The sequence below is a fragment of the Pogoniulus pusillus genome, chromosome 28, assembly GCF_015220805.1.
Source record: "Pogoniulus pusillus isolate bPogPus1 chromosome 28, bPogPus1.pri, whole genome shotgun sequence".
Classification (NCBI taxonomy): domain Eukaryota; kingdom Metazoa; phylum Chordata; class Aves; order Piciformes; family Lybiidae; genus Pogoniulus; species Pogoniulus pusillus.
The window spans coordinates 6807159-6820481 of NC_087291.1; the positions used below are offsets into that span (position 1 = coordinate 6807159).

At 44.9% G+C, this 13323-nt stretch overlaps 1 protein-coding gene across 5 annotated transcripts in view; it reads right to left on the minus strand.

The window, feature by feature from the left end:
• Positions 1-13323, minus strand: part of CREB5 (cAMP responsive element binding protein 5) — a 298766-nt gene that overhangs the window by 81767 nt on the left and 203676 nt on the right. For 4 of the 5 annotated variants that reach the window (XM_064167110.1, XM_064167111.1, XM_064167114.1 and 1 more), the window contains 2 exons: positions 5099-5225; positions 2857-2967 (listed from right to left, as the gene is read on the minus strand). In XM_064167110.1, the coding sequence (XP_064023180.1) occupies positions 2857-2967; positions 5099-5225 (238 nt within the window). The remainder of the gene's footprint in view (positions 1-2856; positions 2968-5098; positions 5226-13323) is intronic. The other variant, XM_064167112.1, reaches the window with a different exon arrangement.

The following is a 13323-nucleotide window of genomic DNA, read 5'->3' on the forward strand; positions in this document are numbered from 1 at the left end:
AAAATTCATTAATTTACCTGTTAGAAATAATTTTGCTCTGAATGTTTCCTACATTTTTTTTTCCACTTCATGTTCAGGCAGAGCATTGGTAATAGATTTGTATTCCTCAAAGCAGTGGCTAAGCAAAGAGGGTTTTACATTAGATGTGTGCTCATAGAGAAATGAAGTATAAAACTAGAACACAGAGCACAAAAAATGCCCTGCGTCTGAAAAGAAGAACGTTCTTGAAGATCTGAATTATATCTCTTACTCTTCAAAGTGAATGCATATAGATATTTTTTCCGTCTCTGGAAGAGTGGCAGAAAGCCCCTGAGAAGCAAAGACACTGCTTGTTCCCTGTACTATGTTTGGGAATTGATAGCAATTTCTGTCTGGAAAAACTGTGCCTTAATACATTAGGTTGAGGGACAAAACTTTACAAAGAAGTATCACAGTATCACAGTATCATCAGGGTTGGAAGAGACCTCACAGATCATTAAGTCCAACCCTTTACCACAGAGCTCAAGGCCAGACCATGGCACCAAGTGCCACGTCCAATCCTGCCTTGAACAGCTCCAGGGACGGCGACTCCACCACCTCCCCGGGCAGCCCATTCCAGTGTCCAATGACTCTCTCAGTGAAGAACTTTCTCCTCACCTCCAGCCTAAATTTCCCCTGGCATAGCCTGAGGCTGTGTCCTCTCGTTCTGGTGCTGGCCACCTGAGAGAAGAGAGCAACCTCCTCCTGGCCACAACCACCCCTCAGGTAGTTGTAGACAGCAATAAGGTCTCCCCTGAGCCTCCTCTTCTCCAGGCTAACCAATCCCAGCTCCCTCAGCCTCTCCTCGTAGGGCTGTGCTCAAGGCCTCTCCCCAGCCTCGTCGCCCTTCTCTAGACACACTCAAGCATCTCAATGTCCCTCCTAAACTGGGGGGCCCAGAACTGAACACAGTACTCAAGGTGTGGTCTAACCAGTGCAGAGTACAGGGGCAGAATGACCTCCCTGCTCCTGCTGACCACACCATTGCTGATGCAGGCCAGGATGCCACTGGCTCTCTTGGCCACCTGGGCACACTGCTGGCTCATGTTCAGGCGGGTATCAATCAGCACCCCCAGATCCCTCTCTGTCTGGCTGCTCTCCAGCCACTCCAACCCCAGCCTGTATCTCTGCATGGAGTTGTTGTGGCCAAAGTGCAGCACCCTGCACTTGGAGCTATTGAATGCCATTTGTAATTTGTATTAATGTACAGTTTCAGCTATTAATGCACACAATTATCACCACAAGCACCAATAATTTAATCTTGTTCTTAAGTAGCTCCACATTTCCAGTTAAAAAAAAAAAAGAAGTCAGGCAGTGTGGGGGGAGAGTAAACTACAGAACCTTTAGTCCCTAAAGTAGATGCCAGTTTCAGATTTATTCAGCCAAGGAGTATTTAGCTTGGCTCAGCTATGCTTGTGTTTAAAAAACACTTGCCTAGTCCAAAAAGTTTTTAACAAGGTCTGCTGCAGACGCTGTTGCCATTTGGCATGTCACCGTCACTGTGTGGTACAGCAGAGAGAGAACTCTTGACCACAGGTTTTCCTTGGCTGGGGGAGCCAGGGTTTTTGGCTATCCCTCTTCTTCTGGCCAACTGGCTGCATGTTTACAGAGTGTGGTTTTAGACGGGGTGTTAACAGAGGTTGGGTTAACAGCCTAACCCAGACCGACAGTGAGGAGAAGGCATGACCTATCAAATCGAAGAAAGCAGAGATAGAATAAGCTTGACTATATTGCTGCTCTTAACCCAGGCTCTTGCATGCACCGTACCTACAGACAAGAAGATATTTTTCTTTGCCTCAGGATAGATGACAACAACTTTAACGCTGTACCAGTCATGCAAAGTAGAAATATATAAAAACATGTGGTTGCTTAATCTTTGTCTGCTTGATTTCATTCTCTCACTCATGACAATTTCACCTTGGCGAAATGCCACCGAAAGAAGTTCAGTGAAGTTACTCCTAGTTTCCACTATGATGAAGCATCTTCAGAGGATAAAACCCCTCGGAGCTAAACTGCAAGCTTCTGTCCTCCTATTTCCACTAGTCAGCAAATGGCAGCTCTGAAACTGAAAAAGCCTAACTCCTTCTGCATTGCTGAACTTGGTTCCAGGGATATTAGTGCTGAATACCTCCATGAGACCGCATGTAAAGCTGGGGGAAATGTACCAATGCCCATCTGTAGTTTAGTTTATCTACATTCATCTTACACCAGCATATATGCATGAGAAGCCTTGATCTTGTAATGCATACAACAACTTCAAAAAGCACTATGACATTTGGCTCATATAACTAAATTACTTTTGTCTGAACTCTGACTTTTTGACAGCAACACCTTTCTTCCACTCTAGCAAAATAAAATAGCCCAGGTTTATACACATTGCTCAGTTTGCTTTCTTGCTGCTGCCATTATCCTGAAACACCATGCACCTATCTGGAAAAAAACCAACCCTACACAGACTTCCTCCACATCAGACACTTGATATTTCACTCCTTATTAACTATTTGCTTCAAGCCAAGTTGTGGAGCACAAACCCTATCAGAGAACCAGACAGACCATTTACTTCAATTCCACTAATCTGCACCAAAATCCTATTTAACACAGTACAGACCACACTTCACTTCAATTTCCTATCACCAAGAGTTCAGTTAGGACTAGGAACATCTTGAAAGTTCATAGACACAAAGGCAATTTACCGCAGCGTATTAAAAAAGAGCATAACATATGACTAAGAATGAAGTAAGCAGTGTCTGGCTACATCCCCCACTGTCTGGGTAACCAGTGTGCAAGAGCAATATAAGAAAAGCAAATATTTTTATTTTCTCTCTTTTTTTTTTTTACCATTTTGGCTTCTGAATGCATTGGGGGGACTTGAGGTGAAGCACACGGATTACTGAGGTTCGGCCCCTGCATCCCCATGATGTTGGAGTTCATTGACATTTGTCGCTCCATCTTTTCAAAGAGAAAGAAAAAAAAGTGTTTGGAAACAGCTAGAGACATTTGCAGTTTATGCTTGGTTTCTATTTAAATGGACTCAGCTTTATTTCTTCAAGTCATGACTGGAAACATAACAATCTGTGTAGTGAATTGCATGTGTGTGTGTGTGTGTGCTTCATCAGCATCGGCCCTGAAAATCCACAGCCCATCACAAAGAAAAGGGTCCTGTACTAAACAAATGTAGCAGCCACCCAGGCTTGTGCTTTTTCATCATGATTTTCTCCCTTTCAGTATAACAACACTCGGAGCTAAGTGGTTTTAAAAGCATCACTGTATAAAGTTGTGGCTTCCCCTGTCAGTGTAGCCCTGCTTAGCTTGTTAAAAACATAAATACAAATCTACAATCTAGAGTATGAGGGAAAATGAGTTGGCTCTTTTGCCTTCTCTCAGACTGCTCAAACAAGGAGAGTTTTCCATGGTTTGTAAGGAAAGCTTTCATGTACTGCTGAGATAGCAAGAGAGAAAAAAAAGCAGAACTACTCCTGGCTACTCAAAGCCGCTTCTGCAAGCTCAACTCACTGCTCTGAGAGGGAAGGATAACATTTGCAAACAGAACCTCATGGCAGCAAGGCCTGGATAAAACAACTTCCCGGAGTGCACTCCCTAAAATGAGACAAGCCCTGTTATACCACTAGTGACTGGCAAGGGTGGTAAGTAGGGTAAGGTGCTTCTTTCAAGCAGAGCAGAGTATCTTGCTTTGGTTTTGCCTGAATCTTTGACTCATACAAGAAAGAAGCTCTTGGATCCTCCTGAGCTCTTCCAAGCAGGGGAGCTATTTTTTGAGCCCTGTGGTGAGGTATTGACTCCCACTATTCAGGAACCCATCAAGAACAGCTTGCTGGGCCCAGGGGAGAGGACTGCCTGCTGGTCAGAAGAAGCTGCCTCTACCAAGGCCCTTTCCACTCTCTGTGGGGCAGGAGGAGTTCCCAGTGGCATCTGTTGTGCAGCCCTTTCAGGGAGGGCTGTAGTATGGGAGACGCAGCTGGGGCAGCCAGCGCTGACAGGGTTGGTCTCGCCTCCACGCTCAGATCTCCAGAGCTCTCAGCAAAAGCACATCTGCTTGTCTGCAAGCAGAGCTGCCCAAAGGGGTCCCTGGCAGCCATCTGAAGCCCCTGAGCTTACAGTGAATCAGGATGTTTTTTCCATTTCAGGTTCCTTAAGAATCATGCCCAAAGAAATATGCCCACAGTAGCATGTCTGGTGGGGTTTTTTTGGTTGAACTTTCTAGTCAATACTTCAGGAGACCTTTACTGACAACTTACTAATGAATAACTTATTAGTGACTGCTCAAATAGCAGGCAAACTTGAATCTTTGCAGCCCTGTGGAATGGCCCCCTTGCCCCATCCAGCAAAGCCACAATAGCAGTGCTTTCCTCCTTCCAGTGGTCAACCGATCTCAGATTGTCTTCCAAACTGAACCTTGTGAAATGAAGCAGAAATTTCTCTTTTCTCAGCTCTGTCTCCCCTATGCCATCCTTACTCAACTCCATCCCTAAGCTTCCCAAGTGTCTTATACTGAAAGGTTTGTTAAAATCACTTAAGAATTTGAAGCTACAATTGCAAAGTACACATTGTCTCCCAGAAGATGGGAAATATTCTCATTCTCTGCAGAAATAAGTGGCAGATGAACAGTAATCATGAACAAATTCTAACTAAATGCAAGTCACCAGGCAGGTTAAGGTAAGTCACATTGCTTTCTTGTTAGCTGGTTATCTCCCACAAACAAGAGGACTACTTAGAGTTCACTGGCACAACTTACATACATCTCCAGTTTTGTCTGACTTCAGAAAAATCTTTTTTGTTTCATCAAGATATACTGATCTCATCTCCATGACCAAGTGTGAGAACCAGAAATCTCATGTAAACCATTTCTAATCACTCACACTAATTAGCATGCCATTAACTGTACCAGAAGTACTCTTGTGCAAGAAGAAGCAGTGAAAAAAGTTCAGCTTCCTTAACTCATTACACTTTGACGTTTTAGACAAGCCAACAGACTTTCACTTCACATAGGCTGAATCAAAAAAAGAAGACAAGCTCCTTCCCCTGAAAAAAAAACACCACACCAAACCCCAAAAAAACTTACAGGCATGAGTACAGCAGAAGATCCAGGCATGGTAGGGTTGGGCAGGGTGCCAGGCATAGAGGCGGGCATAGGCTGTCTTTGTCGGTTGTGTAGGTGCAGTAGTGAAGATAGAGAACCTGGGACAGGCCTAGGAGAAAAGGAGAGAAAGCTGTCATGGGCTGTGGAGACCAAAACAAGCCTTACCATGCCAGCCTTTGCTAAACAAGCAGGCACAGCTAGGCCAATCCAGCATTTGTCCTCTCCTGCAGAAATCAGGAGCAGAGGCAGTTTTCAAGACCTTGCCTTGCCCTTAGCATTTATCAGTTAAAGCAACAGTGTGGCTCATCTGTCAGGATGTAAATGCAAGCACCACGACCAGTCTCAGTCTGTGCACCTCTGCATCTTACAGTGGCTACCAAAAGATCTCTACAAACAAAGCAGGAATGTCTCCTGGCATGCCATGTAAGTGTGTTGCTATCAATGTGGCTCTTGGGAACAAAAGTATCTGGATGATAGTACAGAAGACTATGACAGAAAATTTAACACTCTTAATTTTGTAATTTTATCACCTGTAAATAAACTGCTCTGAGTAGTTCATCTCACTCTTGATATTCTCTCCTGTGAAACCCTACCAAGCACTTATTCCAGAATCACAGGATTTCTTAGATTGGAAAAGCCCTTCAGGATCATTGAGTCCAATCATTAGTTTCACACTGACAAGTCCTTGACTAAACCAAATCCCTCAGCACAACATCTAATCACTATGAATCACTATGGTTGGAAAGGACCACAATTCCAAGGTGAAATTCCTGATTTAATCAGCTAACATGTCACCAGGGCACAGAAAACAGCAAAAAGGAAAGAAAATTAGCCACACTGGACTCAGATTAAGTAGCTGTAAAGGCAAAAAGTATGGACTATGAAATAGCAGAGCGAGTTACTTTGGCAAAGGGAGTTCAAAAGACTTAAAAGGATTTCTCTTAAGTGCAGCACAGGGAACAGAGTGCATGTGAGAAAGCAGGTCCACTCACAAAGAAGAATAATCATGAAATTAGTGGATTAAACTAAGCTAAGACTTCTCTTTGAAAAGAATCTTTAAGAATGTGGTCTTGGGAGTTAGCTAAATTAATTCTCTTCCCCCCCCCCCCCCACCTCAGTTTTGAAGAAGGCACAAATTGCTTCAAGTTTGAGGAAACACAAATAGTCTTTTCTAAAAGCAACAATCTAAGTTTTTATATCCAGGGCCTTAACAAGCAATGCTAATAGAAGGTAATACACTGGATTCTCACAGACAGGATGCTCTGGATGATAGTTCATGGCTTACATGGCAGAATAGATGCCCCTAAAGTTATGAGAAGAACCAGAGCGAAGGAATTATAGTCCAGGAGCTTGAAGAGACTGCAGGGGAGAGCATGGAAAGGCACTTGAAGATGACTTGGCAGAAGTATCCTTTGATTCAGTGACAAATCCACAAAGCCTCAAATCTGGGCTGGGCTGGTTAGGGAAGCAGAATCATAACCTCAGAGCTGTCTGAGGGGGAAGATAGTAATTTCTCCCACTTGTTCCAAACTGTGCCACAGCAAATGATGAGGCTCTACATCTTGATCCCCCAACGCAATACTGGCAACTAGGAATGCAGACATCTCTCCTTTCATTGTAGCTTTCATTTCAATCTAACTAACAAAAAGCAAACAAGACAAAGGTTGTGAACAATGATGTTCACAAACATCCCACATGGATGACACCACATCCAGGCTCTCAAAGCAGAGGTGCCTATATCTGACCTACAAGTCTCATACTCTTGCATTGACAGCTCAAACCACATAATTCCCTTCCCTAAAACTCCTCACTGTTTCCTATCCTTGGACTCTCAGTCCTTTAACACTTCACTTTTCAAGTCTCTCCCCCCCAGAAACGTTTCTGTCCCAATAAATGTCATCTCAAAGTCCTTGTCCTGCCCAATCCCTTGTACCTCGACACCCCTGTTCTCTCATCCCTCTGCCCTCAGCTTCCCTTTAGCAGCTGCACATGACTGAACCTATCCTTTTGTCTCTGTTCTCCATGGAGAGGAAAAGGCTGTATTTTGTAGGTTGTTTTTAAAATCCTCCTAGACACATACAGTAGTTACTTGAAAGGAAAAATCATAAAACCCAACACCCCAAACCAACAATAAATATATCTCAGATACAGGCAAGAAGCTCTTCCTATGCTTGTCTTGTTATCTGCTGATGGAATCATATGATGTACTTCACATCTTCATACTCCTCTAGAAAAACTCAGGGCAGTGTCTCCCAAATATGTGGTGTAACCCTCTGAGAGGGTGCAAGAAGTGCTGTGAGGGAGCATGAATCAGCTTCTGCAAGAGAAGACCCTATGGTCATCTCAGTGCAAAGATAAGGCTGGGGAGCTGTGGAGGTGGTGTAAATGCAGTAGATGTGGTGCAGGGAAAATGAGAACAGAAAGCATACTTTTATTGCACAGTCCCTGACCTATCTTACTCTCCACTTAAAACATAGCTGCTCCGTGTAGTAACTCTCATTCACACAAGAAGAGCGTGGGCAGGACAACCAGGACAATCGAGAGTGTGGACAGGACAATCATTAGGACAGGATCAAAATGGCACAAAAATCAGATTCAGTGATCCTTTGAAAAGGAAAAAAAATTGGAGGAGATACCAGGCTGAATGTGAGGAAGAGAACGATCAGGTTGTTTGCCAGAAGCTGTGAGTGAGCCACGCAGAATCCTACTGGCCCATGCTCATTGCAACTTCAGCCCTGCAGAGCAGCAGACAAGCAGATAAAATGGATCTTGTCTATCTCATACTTTAAAGTTCTTACAACAAAGACCAGCTGGAAGGACTGAGCTATCCCCACATTGGGGATAGCTAAGAAGCAGAACAGTGTGCCTCAATCTCTGCCAGAGGTGCACCCTAGGTTTCCTTCTAGTAGAGCGGGCAGGGAGGAGAGAGCCAGGAAGGAGAAAGGGCTGGTGCACTCTCATGTCTGTCCTCAGATGAGACTGAGGTGTGCATCTACCCACCTGCTGCAGCTCTGAAGGGCTCAGGAAGCACTGGCTTGCAGAAATCCTTTGGGATCTGCACTAGCTAACAGGAGCCATGCACTCAATAAAAATACCACTTGAGTTTTTCAGTGGGAACAAACCAAAACAAGTATCAGGACAAGAGCCTCCCCTGCTCTTTACTCATTCTAAGACTGTCCCACATGCAGACCCTTTGAACAACTCACCAGTTTCATAATAAGCTTAGGTGTTAGGCTACTTGACAGAAACTTATTTTGGCCTGACCTATGCAATTTGTGCAAGCAATCCTCAAAAGACTGCAAGGTTTGAGTTTAACTTATGTGTTCCAGAGCCAAAAAAGTTTTGAAAATTGCTTTAATGAGTTTGGGAATATGGGACTTGGGCAAAAGGGAATTACTGGTATGTATTAAAATGGCAAGGAAGCTTCCTTGCTGTCCCCAGTTTCACCTTTAATGCAGGGTTGTTTTGAGGGGCTGCATATGCGTTACACTTAGCCAAAGGGAAAATAATCCTCAGTACTTCAGTTTTTCTTCCTTGTTACTCTCCTGTTAGTCTGTCCCCAACTATGTTTTTGCAAAGAGGAGCAGAGCAGTCAGAGAAATCTTGTGCTTCAAAGTTCACCTTCCGTGTTGAGAAGTCTGCACTGCTCCTGCCACCAACAGAAGTGCTACATAAAGTACAGCAGGTTTCTCTTCCCATCGGGGAAGCTGACATTGAGCAGTACCCACGGACACTTCTACTGCTTCCACACTGAATACAGGTCACCAATTGCCGTGTCCTCATGCACACTTATTTGCACAGAGTTCAGGGATTGTGTGTGGCACAGAACTATACAGGCTGAGATACTCTATTTGTCTAAGATATTTCATCTCCTTCCAAGGATAACACGATCTCTTTTGTTGTTGCTTTCTATCCTGCAGCAAAGAAAGTCACTGAGAGTTTATAAATGTTGTTTTTAATGTTGGACACATTGACTCCACTTCTCTCTTTGTAAGTGCTGAGGATTCGTAGAATCAACCAGGTTGGAAGAGACCTCCAAGATTATCCAGGCCAACCTAGCACCTGGCCCTAGACAATCAACTAGCCCCATCCAGGCTTTGCTTCAACACCTCCAGGGATGGCAACTCCACCACCTCCCTGGGCAGCCCATTCCAATGCCAATCACTCTCTCTGGCAACAACTTCCTCCCCACATCCAGCCTAGACCTCCTTTGGCACAACTTGAGACTGTGTCCCCTTGTTCTGTTGCTGGTTGCCTGGCAGAAGAGACCAACCCCACCTGGCTACAGCCTCCCTTCAGGTAGTTGTAGACAGCAAGGAGGTCTCCCCTGAACCTCCTCTTCTGCAGGCTGCACACCCCCAGCTCCCTCAGCCTCTCCTCACAGCCTTGTGTTCCAAGCCTCTCACCAGCTTTGTCACTCTTCTGCTTGCAGCCTGTCAGGTAACACTGCTGACGGTGGGATTTTACTTCCTTGGCACCTGTGTTGCTAACTGTCTAGGCTTGCTGGGCAAACACCCCACTAATAAAGGACAAATAAGGCAGAGAACTAGCAAATGTTTTATCTGCAGTGTTTTCCCCAAATGTAAGAGGTGCTGGAACATGTCCAGAGAAGGGCAACAAAGCTGGTGAGGGGCCTGGAGCACAAATCCTATGAGTAGAGGCTGAGGGAGCTGGGCCTGTTTAGCCTGGAGAAGAGGAGGCTCAGGGGTGATCTTATTACTGTCTACAACTACCTGAAGGGGCATTGTAGCCAGGTGGGGGGTGGCCTCTTCTCCCAGGCAACCAGCAATAGAACAAGGGGACACAGTCTCAAGTTGTGCCAGGGTAGGTATAGGCTGGATGTTAGGAAGAAGTTCTTCACAGAGAGAGTGATTGGCATTGGAATGGGCTGCCCAGGGAGGTGGTGGAGGCACCGTCCCTGGGGGTCTTCAAGCAAAGCCTGGCTGAGGCACTTAGTGCCATGGTCTAGTTGATTGGTTAGGGCTGGGTGCTAGGTTGGACTGGATGATCTTGGAGGTCTCTTCCAACCTGGTTGATTCTATGATTCTATGATTCTATGAATCTTCATTGTGCTCCAGCAGGAGCCTGCTGCTGGCCATAACGAGGTCTCAGCTAGCATTTGTATACCACCCCTCCGGGAGTACGTGGCCTGGACGGATAGCATCACAGTGGCTCAGTAAAACACCACGTGTTAGCCAAGCTGCTGCGAGTGACCAGGCTGGCTGCCCTCCCTCAGCACGGCTGGTGGTGCTAACACCGTGACTCATCCCTGCTAACATTTGCACAGCTGGGCGGTACCCTGCTCAGCCCCGGTGACTCCATCATGTTCCATCACATGACTGCACCCAGTGATTAACGATAACTCCACGGATGTAATCAAATGTCTGTGAAACATACTTCGCTCTGTGCCTTCTTGATTAATACCATATTCTGTCTGCTATGATGCAACACCTAACTGACCCGGTTTTCTAGGTTGTCTGATGACTAAATGCTACATTCCTCTACTAGACGATTAGGTTTTCCTTAACTTGTAGTCTTCAAGGACAGATTATGCAGACAACAATTTGTTGCTGAGGTCTCATGAGATGAAGTTCATGCTGACCTAGACCATTCAGAGCTACGTGCAGAAGGACTGATGCTATTTAAAGTACCACTGTAGTATGCTTTCTGTCATGGTAAAGCACTCCAGGTCAGTAGGTCTTATCATAGTTATCATAGAATCAACCAGGTTGGAAGAGACCTCCAAGATCAGCCAGTCCAACCTATCACCCAGCCCTATCCAATCAACCAGACCATGGCACTGAGTGCCTCATCCAGTCTTTCCTTGAACACCTCCAGGGACGGTGCCTCCACCACCTCCCTGGGCAGCCCATTCCAATGGGAAATCACTCTCTCTGTGAAGAACTTCTTCCTAATATCCAGCCTATACCTACCCTGACACAACTTGAGACTGTGTCCCCTTGTTCTATTGCTGGTTGCCTGGGAGAAGAGGCCACTCCCCACCTGGCTACAATGCCCCTTCAGGTAGTTGTAGACAGTAATAAGATCAGCCCTGAGCCTCCTCTTCTCCAGGCTAAACAGGCCCAGCTCCCTCAATCTCTCCTCATAGGATTTGTGCTCCAGGCCCCTCACCAGCTTTGTTGCCCTTCTCTGGACATGTTCCAGCACCTCAACATCCTTCTTGAATTGAGTGGCCCAGAACTGGGCACAGTACTCAAGGTGTGGTCTGACCAGTGCTGAGTTCATGCCCCAAAAATCTTACAGACCAAGGATAAAATGAGGGATGATGGGCTGAAGCAATATTAAGACACAAGTGAATGAAATAGCAATGACACCATTAAGATCAATGTAATGAGAAGCAACCACTGCATACCAGCAGCCTGGAACCTTTCAAGTATGTCAGTACATGCATGTGGTTTTCAGGCTGAAGCATCCAAGTAGCCTACCATGCTGAGAATGAGTACAACTGGCTATGCTTTACCCTCTGAATGTCTAAATGGCCAAGCAGGTATTGTTGCAACTAAACTCTTCATTGCTAATAAGTAATTCCACTGGAGCATGTGGTTCTGCAGACCAGCTGCAAACTGCTTCCAAAGCAGCTACTGAGGCCAGAGCATCTGACCCAACTGTTGGGTTTGGCCTCCAATATTTGAAAAATTCAGTCAGAGGGCAAAGATGTGGAGAGGATGATTTAACCTGAGAAAAGCCTGCTGACTGGAGAGGCTGCATCACCTCTCGCTGGTCTGCCGGTGCTGTTGCTTGACCAAGGGTGCCGCTATTTAAGCCTATCAATCCAACTATAGCTTTCCTCATTTACAGCCCATTTACTGAGATGTTTCCTCCCCTCTAAAAGTAGGGCAGTTCCTGCCTAGTTTCAATTTATTCATTTGTCAATCAGAGGAGGAAAGAAAAAACAAACACAAAGGAAGGCAACAACAAAGCATCAGACAAGTACTTAGAATACCTCACATAGTTGCAGAGACCTCACCTGACCTGCTGTATCCCATGTTTAATGATGTTTTAATCACAGCATCACCACAGAGCCAAGCTCTCCAAGGAGCAGGAGGTTTGTGTCGCCAGGTTTTGCAGAGAACCAAATAATATATTCAGGGGCAAAGAAAACTGGCACCCAAAATTCATGGCTCTCTGCCAAGCTAGTAAAGATCCCTGTTTGTATTTCTCAGACAATTCAGACATCTGCATGATGTGGGTAGATTATAATTATCAGTAGCAGACATTTACACTGTGGTGGTGCCCAAAGGTCCCAGTCAGGACCGGGACCCCATTGAGCCTGGCACTGTACAAACACAGATAAGAGACAATTCTTACACAGTGTGTTTACAATCTAGAGACACAGATGAAAAGAAGACAGAACACACAAGCAAACAAATACACTACAAGAAATGGAGACAGTTTGGTGGCACTCCTCTGGTTGCTTTTTTGTTTGCATGTTTTTCATTTAACTTGTATGCTCAGAAAGGACCGAGGAAGTCTGCAAGAGGAAGGGAGTAGCTAAGATTGTGACACAGTACTCTAGAGAGGGATAACTGTGGCTCCTAAATTGGATTAGACAAAGGTATGATTTCTGCAGAGATTTTAAAACAGAGTGCACATATTTTTTTTAATAGATGTGGTACATTAAGGTATTTTCAGTGCCGGACAAAAAGAGATCTCGACCTGGGAAAGAGAAACTAGCTGATGGTATAGACGCTAGCAAAGTGAAAGTGATGCTTGACACTGTAAAGAGAAACCAGAGGGCTCAGATAAGATAAGGCTAAGCTGCAAAAAAAATCTCAAAGACAAGAAGCTTGATTCAGGAGTGAAGGGAAAGCCCATGTAAGTGTCTGAGGAGAGCTGGCACAATTAAGATAAGCTATACATTGACACAGAGGTAGAAGGGATTCAGCAACAAGCAGCACAAAAGCAAGAAGTAGCACATGGATAGGAAATGGAATGAAGTCAAAGACAAGCGAAGAGATGTTACTTCTCAATTCACATCTCCCTTAATGTCATGTGAGAATCTTTTCACTGGGAACAAAGCAACTCCATCAGAAATACATTCTTGCTCATTTTAATTCACAGGGACTGAAGGGAAAGAATTAACAACAAAAAGGACAGGGGATGGATATATGTACAGTAAAACACTAGAAACCTCTTGAAAAATGTCTCCAAAATGTGTTAAGAATTCTGTACTTTTCAAATGAGCT